Source organism: Polypterus senegalus, chromosome 3 (assembly GCF_016835505.1).
Source record: "Polypterus senegalus isolate Bchr_013 chromosome 3, ASM1683550v1, whole genome shotgun sequence".
In the NCBI taxonomy this organism is placed as follows: domain Eukaryota; kingdom Metazoa; phylum Chordata; class Cladistia; order Polypteriformes; family Polypteridae; genus Polypterus; species Polypterus senegalus.
The window spans coordinates 141,141,955-141,157,562 of NC_053156.1; the positions used below are offsets into that span (position 1 = coordinate 141,141,955).

General features: G+C 37.0%; 1 protein-coding gene across 1 annotated transcript in view; it reads left to right on the forward strand.

Moving 5' to 3' along the window:
* The window catches only part of LOC120525581 (gamma-aminobutyric acid receptor subunit rho-2-like), a 100,111-nt gene that overhangs the window by 80,625 nt on the left and 3,878 nt on the right, over window positions 1–15,608 (forward strand). Inside the window, exons 6-8 of the mRNA XM_039747997.1 lie at window positions 2,177–2,317; window positions 2,467–2,619; window positions 12,153–12,349. Coding sequence (XP_039603931.1) covers window positions 2,177–2,317; window positions 2,467–2,619; window positions 12,153–12,349 — 491 coding nt within the window. The remainder of the gene's footprint in view (window positions 1–2,176; window positions 2,318–2,466; window positions 2,620–12,152; window positions 12,350–15,608) is intronic.

Genomic DNA, 15,608 nt, shown 5'->3' on the forward strand with positions numbered 1-15,608 from the left:
GTGATATTTAGCACATTGATGATGTCACAAGCTGTGCGGTCCTGGTGCTTAATGGGAAATGCACATGGAAACAGACACTGCTACGCACTGCATAGCAACACGATCCGCAAAACAACAATGACGTTGAAAAAAGGATGGTAAATATATTACTTCTGAACTGGAGCTCAAAACAAAATTTCTGGTTTCAGAATTTCAATCCTCGAGTGTTAAAACCCACAAAATTAAGCCAAGATTAATACTCCAACTTCAGGGATACCCACGAAAAAATAGAAAGAAGCTCTATACATAACAGACAAATATAACAGATCTTCTTCTTCTTCTTTCGGCTGCTCCCATTAGGGGTCGCCACAGCGGATCATCTTCTTCCATATCTTTCTGTCCTCTGCATCTTGTTCTGTTACACCCATCACCTGCATGGCCTCTCTCACCACATCCATAAACCTTCTCTTAGGCCTTCCTCTTTTTCTCTTGCCTGGCAACTCTATCCTTAGCATCCATTGGGGCATCCTTCTCCCAATATACTCAGCATCTCTCCTCTGCACATGTCCAAACCAACGCAATCTTGCCTCTCTGACTTTGTCTCCCAAACGTCCAACTTGACCCAAACCTCTAATGTACTCATTTCTAATCCTATCCATCCTCGTCACACCCAATGCAAATCGTAGCATCTTTAACTCTGCCACCTCCAGCTCTGTCTCCTGCTTTCTGGTCAGTGCCACCGTCTCCAACCCATATAACATAGCTGGTCTCACTACCGTCCTGTAGACCTTCCCTTTCACTCTTGCTGATACCCGTCTGTCACAAATTACCCCTGACACCTGAAACTCCTCCACCCATTCCGCCCTGCCTGCACTCTCTTTTTCACCTCTCTTCCACAATCCCCATTACTCTGTACTGTTGATCCCAAGTATTTAAACTCATTCACCTTCGCCAACTCTACTCCCTGCATCCTCACCATTCCATTGACCTCCCTCTCATTTACACACATGTATTCTGTCTTGTTCCTACTGACCTTCATTCCTGTACTCTCTAGAGCATATCTCCATCTCTCCAGTGTCTCCTCAACCTGCTCCCTACTATTGCTACAGATCACAATTTCATCAGCAAACATAATAGTCTGTGGGGACTCCTGTCAAATCTCATCTGTCAACCTGTCCATCACCATTGCACATGATATGACCAAAATCCTGGTGGTTATAGCAAGATAACACCTCTTTCTTCCCCAAAGGTACATAGGTAACTCACAAATTACAAGAGCCATTGTTTTTAAGAAACTATCCTGCCTTTTCCTAAGGTTGACTTTTGCAGTTAAAGGTGCAGAGCATTTTTTCCTTGCCAGCTTCCACTAAATCTCAGAAAAGGAAGTCAGCGTGTGTATATTTGTTCATTGTTGCCCATAGACAATACAGTATTTTCTCCTCCAGATTCCATGGCAACATTGTCTTAACCACTGGTACTTGTAAAACATCAGCCAGTTGAGTATTCCTTTTCACAAAATTTACAAGTTAGGCCTTATCAAAGTCCCAAGGATGTCTTCTTTCAATCATGATAGCCAACATAATGAGTAATAGTACTTACTAGCTTAAGTATCTAAAAGACTGCTCCTGCATAGAAGATCTTTCAAAATACACAAGTTTGTATCTCTCTCTCTTACATTTATTTGTTACAGTATACTTTATTTTAATCTACAAATTTTAAAATTAAAATTTAACCTCACAGTTACTGCTGAGTTGTGTATAGATATTAGTTGTTCATTTTATCATTAGTTGTGCTTATCATAGTTTTCTCACAGTTAAGATAAACACATGCAAATTTATCTCATGTTTATTGATTATATAACAATGTATATAAAAATTAATAATGACAAAAAAGAAGGTTTTGACATTGTCCAAAGATTTTCTTTTTCAGGTTTCACAACATTAAAATGATAAAAAAATTAATGATTTCCCATAAGTGTTCATTCCTTTTCATGTTTTCTCCCAGAACTTTTACACAAATAACAGATAATGGTTAAATGTTTTCACAAAGTGTTCCATCATTGTAGTGAGTTTTAGAGTGTCTTTTAATTTAATGTACAGTACATGTTAAAGATATTGTAAAGTTGTAAAGCCAGTTAATTTATTTACCACTAATGATAATTCCACAGGCCTAATGATTGATTTTAAAATTTCCACAGATGCATACACAGATGAGGATCTGATGCTTTACTGGAAAAATGGCGATGAGTCTTTAAAAACAGATGAAAGGATATCCTTGTCTCAGTTTCTTATACAGAAGTTTCATACAACTTCCCGGCTTGCCTTCTACAGTAGTACAGGTATTGTTATTTTCCAAGGATAAAATACCTAGTAAGGCTATAAATGTCTACTTTCTGGGATAGTTTGCTGTTTCTTTATATATTTATTGCCTCCTGTACAGCATATCTTGCAGAAGTGTGTATGCTCACTACACATTTTTCCCTAACAGGTTGGTATAATAGACTTTACATCAACTTCACACTTCGGCGGCACATTTTTTTCTTCCTGCTACAAACCTATTTCCCAGCAACTTTAATGGTTATGTTATCGTGGGTATCATTTTGGATTGACCGCAGGGCTGTACCAGCTAGAGTATCGCTTGGTAAGTGTTAATATATATATATATATATATATATATATATATATATATATATATATATATATATATATATATATATATATATATATATATATATATATATATATATATACTGTATATGCTGTATATGTATAATATGCATCATCATGTTCTGTATCGTAATACCTTATGACAATTTTACTGTAATTCTTGTCTGTGCTATAATTTTACAAGTCCATATTTATACAGTATCTCTAGCAAACTAGGCTCATAATATCTGTCTTCAAATGGACTACTAAGTGCTATAGCTGCTGTAGACTGGTAGTTTTAGGGTTCTAGATGAACTGCAAGTAAACATTACATTACTTTGGTGTTACTTTGATAAGTAAACATTTTCATCCATGTGTCATTCAGAATATGGTGCAATCGAATACATGCACCTCACATGTTTTATTTTTGTTTCTAAAATTTTGCTTCTCAAGTACTGTTTCTAAAGAGTGGATTAGGCCAAGAGATCATTTTGAAAAGCAGATCTGGTAATTTAATTTCCCTGGTATATTTTGTACTCACTACCTGCAAAAAATGTAAATCAGAACCCCAAGCACAGTTTGTTTTATCGAAACAAGTGAAGAAGCTCTTCTTACTTTAATTTAACCCAGAAATTATACAAACCAAAATCACAAATTAAATAACTAAGTGTCAGGTTTCTGTGTAGAGACAATATTTGCAATATTTTTTTTAAATATATTTCTTAATAAGTTTAGTTTTACAATATACAGTATATTTAGATGTGTTGTATTGCATATTATTTACTATGTTGTGGGCATTTCTTGCTTGTTGATTTATTAACAGTCAATTTCCACTGAGTAAGTTGTTACTGTCCAACCCTTCCCCATGTACTCTTCCGCCAGCTCAGCATATCTCACTTTTTTTCTTTTGGAGGCTTCCTGGATGCCCTCCTCCCGGGGAACTGTCAGTTTGACCAGCAAAACAAGCTTCTCAATTATTGACCACAAACTGATGTAAGGTCTCATTGAGGCAGTGTTGATTATATTACGGAACTTCAATTGCTTGTATAGTTTGCTCTCATAGCCCAAGAATTTCCTGTGGTGAAGACTGATGTTCTTTCATGCACTAGGCAAGACTATGTATCTTCACTTACTGTTACAGATTGGTTGTGCTTTTGACATTAGGACTCTTTGTTTGTTTGAGCTCTCATATGCTCTGTTAGTTCTTTTAGCTTCCTTAACACCTTCTCATGTTGCCATTTGTATCAGCTCTGGGCCAAGGTGACCTTGCAGCCAGCCACAATGTGATGGAGGTTTACTTGATCTGTGTTACAAAGGTCACACTTTTCTTCCAAGTTGAACCATTGACTCACATTAGCTTGTCTTGGGAAGGTGTTATATATGGCCTGATTAGGGAAGCTCAGTCTTGCCTTTGCAATCTTCTTAAGATCAGCCATTTCCACAGTTCTTAGGATAACATCCTCCAAAGAGTTCAAAACCTTGGCTGACAGGTTCCAGCAGAAACAGGTCTTCCTCCATCCATGTTACATATGTGACCAACATGTTCCTTCTCTCTTTCATGGATGCCTTTGATCAAAGTCTTCTTGGTTTTGGTTTTCCCCCACTAGACCAGTTTTCCCTTGCTCTGTATTCCCTATAAGCTTCTGGTGCCTCAATCTGGATATGGCTTGGTCAGCAGACTCCTCTGCCTTCTAAACTAGCCCTGTTTTATTCTTCATCAGTTGGTCACTTGACTGTAAGAAATCCAGCGCAAACCTAACCATCTCCTGCTTTTATCCCACAGAAATGCTCTTTAGCAGTAGATGTAGTATATTCGTTCCAAACAAGGCAGCATCATATTGGCATCTGGAAAATCTGAGCCATTTTTGAATGTATTTGTTCACTTTGGCATCTAGTTTTGTCACTTTAATTGCAGATTATCTTCCTTATTTTCAGGTATAGTGTAAATTGGTAACACCATATCTTACATTTTCTGGGATAGCTCTGGTCAATCTTCTCCTGCCGCTCCTTCCATCTGTGTGCGATTACCATTGCTATTTACTTGTCTAAAAGCTGTGATTTACAGTTTCTGCCAAGGCGTCTAACTGGTGGTTCCTTGAGCACCAGTGTTCTCTTTCTGTCCTGTCACTTGAAATGAAATTGTGTCTATTCTGCTATCTTTGCATATTGATAGACTATAGGACCTGTCCTATGATATTGGATGTGCTGAGGAGACTACTAACATGCTGACATCATCTTTACAAGCAAGAGAGAAGCAGATAGGAGTTGCTGTTTTGCTGTGGCATGAGAGTTGATTAAAAATACATTTTGCCCATAAAAACTTGTGTTTTTGTTGCCTGTAAGGAGCTGTGTAGGAATTTCTATCGATTTTTTTCCTTTTAGAAGGGTTTTTTGCTTTTTTTTTGCCCACACAGCAGCAAAAGCAGCTGGTTATTTGGGATTGCATTTTTAAAAGTTATTTGTTTTTTGTTACGTATACTTGTTCATGTATTTATATTCAAATTAGTGTTGGCGGGGCAGGGTGGGAAGCAGCAATAGCTGACACCAGCATCTCTGTAAGTAACTGTCTCTAGAAACAGTGATTCCTTATTATGGGAAAAAAAGAAAGGCAGCAAATATGACTTCAAAGCTTTAAGATGCCGATTAGGCACAAGCGGCTGTAGAAGCAATCAAGACAGTAAGGAATTTATTAGCAGCGGATATTCAGTAAACAATTTTTTCTAGATTGAATAGTTTTTAGCAGTCGGGAAAGTAGAGCAGTTAAGAGGGTGACTGCATAGGAGTTCATTAATACAAAGGAGTACAAATGGTGTGAGTGGGGAGCCTTTAAGTAAGGTATAAGAGGAGCGCAAACTTAGGAGAACAGACAGAGAAAAGTAAAGTTAACCTCATAGAAAGAAAAAACAGCAGGCAGTTGAGGGAGAAAATATTCAAGGAGCCTAAAGGGTCAAAAGGTATAAAATGACTACAGCAGTTCTTTAATATGATTTCTTTTGCTTAATTTTTTTAAATTTTACTATTTATGTTAAATCACTTAATTTTAGTAAAATCAAAAAATAAGGCAGTTTTAGTAATTCTAACTCAAATTTTAATAATAAGGTCAGTGCAATGCAAATCCTGTTGAATGTTGGACTTTTTAGATGATGGCTTGGATGAGATAGTCTTCTATGAGTGCTACATCTGCAGGAGATGCCTGCTGATCCCGCACCTCAAGCTCTGGGGTTGCTGAAGTGGAGGAAGATTTGTGGTAGAGAATTGGCATACCTGGTATTCTTTAGAGAGATAGTGTGCACCCCTAAGGTGGAGCAGGAGGAGGTTCCAGACCAGACAGGTAGAGATGGGTGGGTCACGGTCATAAGGCACAAGGGTGCACACTGTCCCGGGGCATCAACTTCAGAACTGGAAATGTTAACCGTTTATGGAGCTGGACGGTGTCTCTGAATTTTCTGAGATGGTAGGCATTCATGAAGAGCCCCAACAGGCCACCTCAAAAACAGTTCCCAGAAAGAGAGAGGTAATGATAGTTGAAGGCTCAATCATTAGGGGGATTGAAGCAATGTTTACTCTAGAGACACAGAGTCTTGTACTGTGTGTTGTCTTCTGGATGCATAGATGGGAAACCATCTGAATGGGGTGATAGGCACTTGGGCAGAGTGGGGGTGGATCCATTTGCCATTGTCCATGTTGGAATAAGTGATATACTTAAGGTTAGTTTGTCAGTTCTGTGATAAAATGTAAAGATTTAGGTGCCAGGCTGATAAGCAGAACTGACAAGGTAGTCTTCTCTGAAGTTCAGTCTATGCCATGCGCTAGTCCAGCTAAAACTGAGGAGATTAGAAGTCTTAACAAGTGGCACAAATCTTGGTGTAGAGGAGAAGGGTAATGGTTTATGGGACACTGAGACTCCTTTTGGAACAGATGGGGACCTGTTCTGCTGTGACAGGTTACATTTGAACCGGTGGAGCACTAATGTGTTGGGGAGGCATATAAGTAGGATAGACAAGGATTGCTTAAACTAGGAGACAGGGAGTTTAGGTCAGGCCATGGGTGAACAAACAATAGTGTAAAAATAAAAATTCATAGTATGTAAATTGTAACCCAACATTTAAATGTAAAAGTAAAACGAGTAACATAATAAAAATAGCTTGCCTTAGTGCTAGAAGTATCAATATAAATAAAACAAATAAGTTGGAGTTTTATATAGAGGAGCATAATTATGATATTATACCAATAATGGACACCTGGGTAAATAACAAAGACGAAGATGAATATAACATAAAGGGATACACATTTTTTAGGAAGGATAGGTAAAACAGAAAAGGCGGTGGGGTTGTTGTTTATGTCAAACAGAATTTAAAGTTCTATTCAGTTGGATGATAAGCCAAGTCTTAGTGAGTACATATGGCTTAACCGGGAAAGAATTAGGGAAGAGCCCATATTTTAGGAGTGTGTTTTGAGCAGAAGTGGCAAAGTACAGTATAATGATAATAGGCTGGGAAAGCTTTTAAGTGTAGTGACAGTTGAGGAGCAGTGGAACAGGTTTAGAAGAGTTTTATTTGTAATGCAGGACAAGTACATACCTAAATTTGGAATTAGTAGGAAATTTTAAAAAATTCCACAGTGAGTTAATAAAGAGTTAAAAACAGAAGCTGTAAAGGAAAAACAGCTGTATAAGGTGTATAAGAATAATAACTCCAATGTGAACTGTAGGGTGTATGAAACATGAGGGCAAACATCAAAAAGGATATTAGGGAGTCTAAAAGACAGTTGGAGAAGAATATAGCAGATAAGGTGGAAGATTACTTCCTTAGAAGGCAGGCATCCTTCAACATCTGTAATAAGATGCTGCAGATGTTCTATCAGACAGTTGTGGCGAGCGCCCTCTTCTAGGCGGTGGTGTGCTGGGGAGGCAGCATAAAGAAGAGGGTTGCCTCATGCCTGGACAAACTGGTGAGGAAGGCAGCTCTATTGTAGGCACAGAGCTGGATAGTTTGGCATCCGTGGTCAGAGCGACAAGCGCTGAGCAGGCTCCTGTCAATCATGGAGAATCCATTGCATCCACTGAACAGGATCATCTCCAGACAGAGGAGCAGTCCTGTCCTGTCCTGCTCCACGGACAGACTGAGGAGATCGTTCCTCCCACACACTATACTTCAATTCCACCAGGGGGGTAAACGCTAACATTATATAAAGTTATTGTCTGTCTGGTATATCTTCATTGTTATCACTCTTTAATTTAATATTGTTTTTTATCAGTATGCTGCTGCTGGAGTATATGAATTTCCCCTTGGGATTAATAAAGTATCTATCTATCTATCTATCTATCTATCTATCTATCTATCTATCTATCTATCTATCTATCTATCTATCTATCTATCTATCTATCTATCTATCTATCTAAGCCAAAATGATTATTTAAATGAACAATCAAGGAGTGAGTGAAGTGCATTAGGATTAGTAAGGGGGAATTAAATAATACACACAGTGAAATAGCGGATGTTGTAAACTCGCATTTTTCTGAGATCTTCAAAAGTGAGGAAGTAGATAACCTCCCAGCATTAAAAAAGACTAATAAGGATGTACTGAGTGATTTAGAAAATTGTATAGGGAGCTGTATTGCTTAAATTAAATATCTTGAAATTAAACAAATCTCCAGGACCAGATAATATTTACCCTTGAGTTCTTTAGGAGATTAGCGAGTACATATGTACTCTTGATACATATTTTTGGGAAGTCACTGTACACTGGGGAAATTCCGTAGGACTGGAAAATGGCAAATATTATCCTGCTATTTAAAAAGGGTGACCAGGCAGATCCAATCAACTACATGCCAGGAAGCTTAACATGCATCACAGGAAAATTAGAAAGTGGAAGGAATGGGTTCAGAAGAAGGAGGTCATGTTTTACTAATATGCTGTAATTCTATGAGGAAGCAACAAAAGGTTATGATCAAAGTGAAGCTTATAATATTATTTATCTGGACTGTCAGAAAACATTTGATAAGGTGCCACATGAGAAGTTTGGCATCAAACTAAAAGAAGTGGGAATTCAGGGTGATGTTTGTAGATGGGTGCAAAATTGGCTCAGACACAGGAAACAGAAGGTTATGGTGCGAGGTACTTAACAAATTTGGCTGATGTTAAAAGTAATGTTCCACAAGGGTCAGTGCTAGGGTCGATGCTTTGTTTAATATATACAGTATAAATGATTAGGACAGGAATATAAGTAACAAGCAGGGCAGTTTTACAGCTGACACTAAATAGGTGGATTTGTAGATAATCTGGAATCCATAGAATCATTACAGAAGAATTTTGACAGCATACAGACTTGGGTAGATGAAATTTAATGTCAGTATATGTAAAGTATTACACATAGGAAGTAAACATTTAATTTTTTTTTCTGACAATTTCAATAGTTTCTAGGAGTCATAGTGAACTCTAAGCTATCGACTTCCAGGCAGTGTTCAGAAGCCATTAAGAAGGCAAACAAAATGTTAGGGTATACAACACGGTGTGTAGAGTACAAGTTTAAGGAGGTTATGCGCAGCCTTTATAATGCACTAGTGAGACCTTATCTGGAATACTGTGTGCAGTTTTGGTCTCCAGGCTACAAAAAGGACATAGAAGCTGTAGAAAAAATCCAGGGAAAAACAACTAGGCTTATTCCAGGGAAACAGGGGATGAATTATGCAGAAAAAGTAAAAGACTTCAGCAGTTTCAGTTTAAGCAAAAGAAGATTAAGAGGAGACATAATTGAAGTGTGAAGACTGGCAGTGTGGCGCAGTGGTTAAGGCTTCAAACCCTGAGGTTGTAGGATCAAAATCCACCAGTGATGCTGTGTGACCCTGAGCAAGTTACTTCCAACTGTAAAAAAACAAAAAGAAATGTAACCAATTATATCTCAAATATTGTAAGTCACTTTGGATGAAAAGCATTGGCTAAATATGTAAATGTAAGTATTTAAAATTATGAAGGGAATTAGTACTGTGGGCCAAGACTGTTATTTTATAACAAGTTCATCAAGAATGCAGGGACACAACTGAAAACATATTAAGGGTAAATTTTGCACAAACATTAGGAAGTTTTTCTTAATACAGTGAATCATAGACACTTTGACTAAGCTACCAAGTAGTGTGGTAGACGATAGAATTTTAGGGACTTTTAAAAATAGACTTGATATTTCTTAAAAAGAATTAAGCTAAAAGGGCTGGTGAAATTTGTTTGGGCTGATTGGCCTGTTCTCGTCTAGATTGTTCTATTGTTCTAATGAGAGATTTGAAGAACTGGTTTCAAGTAACCTAACTGTATATGAGGGTGTCTGGAGGAGGCTTGTGATGTAATGCCTGTAGCAGCATAAGATTGGCAATTTCTCATCTAAGCTGCTTCACACTGTGCAGGCCATTACCTTTGCACCATTCAGGATGATCACAAAACCAGTTGTGAGGAAGATGGATGAAATGGAACATCACTTTCCTATCCCTCTGCCAGCTGGTTATACAGCCTTGCAGCAAATGGCAAATTTTAAAATTTGCATAATAGCTCTCAGTGATGTTCTGGTATATGAAAGAAGTCTATGATAAAGCTGATTAACTGCCATAGAACAGAACCATATGCTTTTTGTAGATTCAGCCATACCACATTAAAGACCTTTTTCTCATTCATGGTCCTTTCGATCTGATCCCAATTCAACAATGCATGTTCTATGCATTCAAAGAAACTGTGAATTTCTGGCCACTTACGTTAATGCAGATGTTATGTTGTTGGCAGTCACCAAGAAGAAAATCTTCCTTTCTACTTTTAATAGTGCAATGTTACTAAACTAAATGGTCACTGTTCTTCTGCACTCGGCAGGAATACTGTGATTCCTCCATGTGACTCTCATTAATTCCATAGTTCTTTTAGGACTTAGGGCATCTGTTTGCATTATTTCACAATAATTATTTTGTTATTTTGCAATACCATTGCACTGTTTCGCAAAGATATTGTCTGCTGCTGCAGGTAGCGTCATGAATGTCTGTGCTTCGGCTTTCTGGTGACAGCTATTGAGGGACAGATTAACCTCTCATGTATCACGCAATCATGTGATAAGAACTGAACAAAAGTTATAGGTATACATTTATTTTTTATAAATTTTATTCAGTTTAGTACAGCTGTTTTAACATAGACATAGTGGTGGTGCAGAGCTAGCATTTCTGCCTCACAGTTTGCATCTTCTCCCTGTGCAATTGAGGATTGGTTGGTATCACTGAGTGTGTAAATGTGTTTGATTTCTTCTCTTAATGCTGAAAACTGGAAATATGTCAGTAATACTTCTCAATTATCAGCCTTCACCCTTTTTTCATCCCCAACCCGAGCCACCAGATCACACTGTTTAAAAATATCTATAGCAAATTGTAGGATTAAAAGTAAACAGATATTTTATTTAATAGTTTTAGTTACTTGGTTGAAAACATCATATTCTTTTTTTTTTCTGGCTGTGTGATTGAGCCTTGTAAAGAGACTGGCGTACCATCTATCATGTTTGCTTCTTGCCTTGCATCAAATACTGATGCCATAATGACTAGCTCCCTCAGACCCTAGACACTGGGTGGATTAAGTTTACTCCTCAGAAGGATTAAATGTATAAATATAACTTCTGTTCCGTACTTGTCACATGATTCCACACTATGTGCATGCTGCTTCTTCCTTACTAACTGTCAATAGACGAGTGGAGCATGCCCATGAAATAATGTAATACTGTTAAAGTGTCATGCAATAATTATTATTGCAAAATATTGCAATCATTATTTTTTCTTGAACAGTGAGAATATGCTTCCTTAGTATATAGTGCTGGCAGGCAAGATTAAGATGGAAACTTCAGTTAGTTCAATTTAGGTTTAATGTCAGGTACTCCAGAGTTATAATTTACTAGAAATGCTTAATTTCCATAGTAAAAATGGTGTCACTCCAAGCTATGACAACATGAGGTGCTGTTCAATGCTGTGTACTGTGTGGTCCCAAAATTAGTAACATGGACACCAGGGTTCTCATCTGTGATGTCTTCAGACCACTATGTACTGACCCATTCATGTGCCCGAGTTGCTGCTTCTGTTAGTTTTGGCAACTCACTGATTACATTGGGATTTAGAGACTATGAGGCCAAATCAGAAACAGCCAAATGTTGAGACTGAAATGAGACATTCCAGTTTGAAGTTTATCTTAAAGAAGTAAGGATCTTAGTGCATTCCTTGATTTTCTTTCCAACCAATTATAAAGTAACCAGGAAAGTTTGATGTTTACAATGTTTCAGTAATACTAGTCTGACTATCTAGATTGAACATGCAAAGGACACAAAAAGCAAAGGTAAAATTTAAATATTTAAATAAAGAGAAAGTGTGTAGTATTGTAGTGTTTACACTGTGTATATGAATATATGTGCATATATATATATATATGCTCTATTGTATATATTGCTTTTAATCTTTATTTTAAAATATATGGAGTATGCTAATCACTGATGGCTTTTGTGGGTTTTGTCTTATGCTATTAGGTATCACCACAGTTCTGACCATGTCTACTATAATCACTGGAGTCAATGCATCAATGCCTAGGGTCTCTTACATCAAAGCAGTGGATATTTACCTCTGGGTCAGTTTTGTTTTTGTGTTCCTGTCTGTATTGGAATATGCAGCAGTCAATTACCTGACTACTGTTCAAGAAAGGAGAGAAAGAAAACTCAGAGAAAAGGTAAATGATATATTTGTATGTAATATCTGGTATTCAGCTAATGTGGTAGTTACTACAACCCCAAATCAGAAAAAGTTGGGATGGTATGGAAAAAGCAAATACATTTGCTTTGACTTTTATTTCATTGCAGACAGTGTGAACCCAAGATAATTTCAAGTTTTGTCTGGTAAACTTAATTTCATTTGTTAATATACATCCATTCCTGCATTTAAGACCTGCAACTCATTCCAAAAAAAGTTGTTACGAGGGCAAATTAGGGCCAGTAATGAAGTATAAAAACTAAATAATGATGTGATTTCCAAACAGGTAATCATGATTTGGTACTGTTGGGGTGATAAGTTTTGTATGTAAATTGATAAATAATTTGTACGTCTTTATTTGTAAGTTAGACAAAGCAAATGTAATATTTGTGTTTTATTTCATTGATATACTTCCATGTCTAATCCAAGAGTCTTTAGGACTGATTTAGGAAGCGCCTTTTCTGACAGGGTTAGGGGAAGTGCCTAAAACCATTTGGGCAAGTGATTCTCTGCAGGACTCTCTCTATCAACCCTAACAGGAAAGCCAAACTACCAGCTGGTAAGGTTCACTCAACAAATGGGTTTTGGTTGCAGGTGTGAAAATAAGCCATGTGGGATGTGGGATGCACCAGAATACTATTTGTATAAAGTTGGCTGTTTAAGTTTGAATCAGAATTCATTCTGTACCACGACGCCCTATTGGCTGTAGAATTTGAACAGAGAATGTATAAATTTGGTTGCTTTACCCCTCCCTATCTCTCTCTTTCACCATCATGACCATAGACTGAAAAGAAGACCACACTGAGAAGCACAACTCAGCAGTCATATTGAGACTGGCATGCGGCCTGCCCTGAAGAAAGCTAGAAAACGATGACTTAACTATAGACATTTAAAGTAACTGCAAGTCTGTGTGCCGTCTGAAACTACATATTAGCATTTATTAGGTTGTATGGTTGCCAGTGTTCACTTGTACTTTGCTTATTGTTGTTATTTATGAATATTACCAATAATATATTATTTAAAGTATAACAACTCCTGCTTGTCTTTTACTCTACCTAAATACCGGAGGTTATACATGTAGAAGGGAAGGTGGAGAGAAGTTATAAAGTACAATACCTTATGAACCATGGTAATTTTATGAGATTTGAGGCTTTCCGACAAAGGCTACACATTAAATTTTACAAAAAGGGAAAGTAGAGTAATATAGAACTCTACTAAGACCGGTACAAATGCAGTATCTACGAAAGGCTGTGTCTTTGAGGATCAAAGATTGACAGAGAATGTCCTGTTTGTCAACAAATATGTGAGAAAACTATTGAAATGTTTAAAAACAATGTTTCTCAAAAGAAAGATTGGAAGAGATTTGCATATTTCTCCTTCTACTGTGCACAATACCATTAAACAATTCAATGAATCTGAATTTCAGTATGTAAAGGGCAAGGGCGTAAGCCTAAGCCGAATCCTGTGATTTCCCATCCCTCAGCACTACAACAAGAAACCTTCACACATCAATAGCTGATACAACCACATGGGAAATGGATTACTTTGGTAAAACTTTGTCAAGCACTACAATCCAGAATGCCACTTCAGACTTTACTTTGCAAAAAAGAAGGCTTTATGTTAACCATGTCCAGAAGCAGCATCGACTTCTCTGGGCTTGGAGGCATCTGGGATGGACTATCACACAGTGGAAATGTGTACTGTGGTCATATGAATTAGTATTCCAGATGTTTTTGCAAGAAACCGAACAAAAAACAAAAAGGACCATCAAGACTGTTAACAGCAACAAGTCCAAAAGCCAGGGTCTGTCATGGTATGGGGTTGTGTCAGTCCCCTTGACAAAGATAATTTATACTTCTGTGGTAGCAGCATTAATACAGAAAAAGTACATTGACATTTTATTGCAACATATGCTGCCTTCAAGACCACATCTTTTCCAGGGACATCCATCCATTTTTCAACAATGCAAAACCACATTCTGCACACATTACTAATGCATGGCTGTGAAAGAAGAGGGTATGAGTACTGAACTGATCTACCTACAGTCCTGCCTTGTCCTCAATAGAGAATGTGTGGAGAATGTTGAAACAAAAATGCGACAATGATGACCCTGTACTGTTGCACACCTTAAGACGTGTTTGCAGGATAAGCAGAACAAAATAACTCCTGAAACACTTCATCGCTTGGTATCTTAAGTGTTGTGAGAAGGAATGGCGACATTACAAAGTGGTAAATTCTTTACTGCCACCGTTGCAGGCCTAAAATGCAGGCATGGCTGTATATTAACAAATGAAATGAAGCTGACCAGACAAAACATGAACTATCTTTGGTTCATACTGTCTGCATTGAAATTAAAGTCAAAGCAAATTTAAGATTCACTGCTTTTCTCTCTCAGGGGTGGGGATCAATCTGTTCTTAACATAATTCTTTTTTTTGTAAAAACTTGATTGCTATGTATTGATTGTAATAAAATTAATAAAAAAAAAAAAAAAAGATTCACTGCTTTTTTTTTAATTTGCATTTTCAAGACCATCCCAACTTTTTCTGATTTAGGGTTGTACAAATATTGCATTTTTCACATACTGCAGTGTATTTATAAATGTTAAGTTAGAAAGAAGTTCATAATCTGTTACCTATCTGTGCTTATATTAATGAGACAGTAGTCCCAGCAGTGCTCAACTGGATGAACAAGTAAGACAATAGTTGAATGGAAGGATAATATAGTTATTACACGACAGATATGAAATATTTGTGATTGTGTTTCTATGATTGAGATGTTAAAAATATTTAAACATACATGCAGTTTTGAGAACAAAAAATCAATTCCGTACATCAGGATATTCAGTGGTTTTATTTTAACTAGTGAGCCTTCCACTCCTTACCAATCATTGCCTCTGCAGCAGTCTTGTAAACTTACAAAGGGGGTTCTGTCAAGACTAACTGTCTTTTGCTAAAAAGGCATTGTTCAAAGTTAAATATAATTCATATTTCCATATTCAAAGATTGTATACATACATCTAATCAAATTTCCATAATATCTTAAAATGCCATTTGCAGTTATTTATCAGTACGGATGCTTTCCTAACCTTACAGTAGCTACTTGCTTTCAGAATACTAACATTAATAAAAAAAAGCATTTTCTGTACCTACTGTAACATAAAACCGTGTGTGAGAGATTTGTTAATGTTGAATGACTGTTTCTTATCAAAATGACAATTACGAAATACAGTATCAGTCAG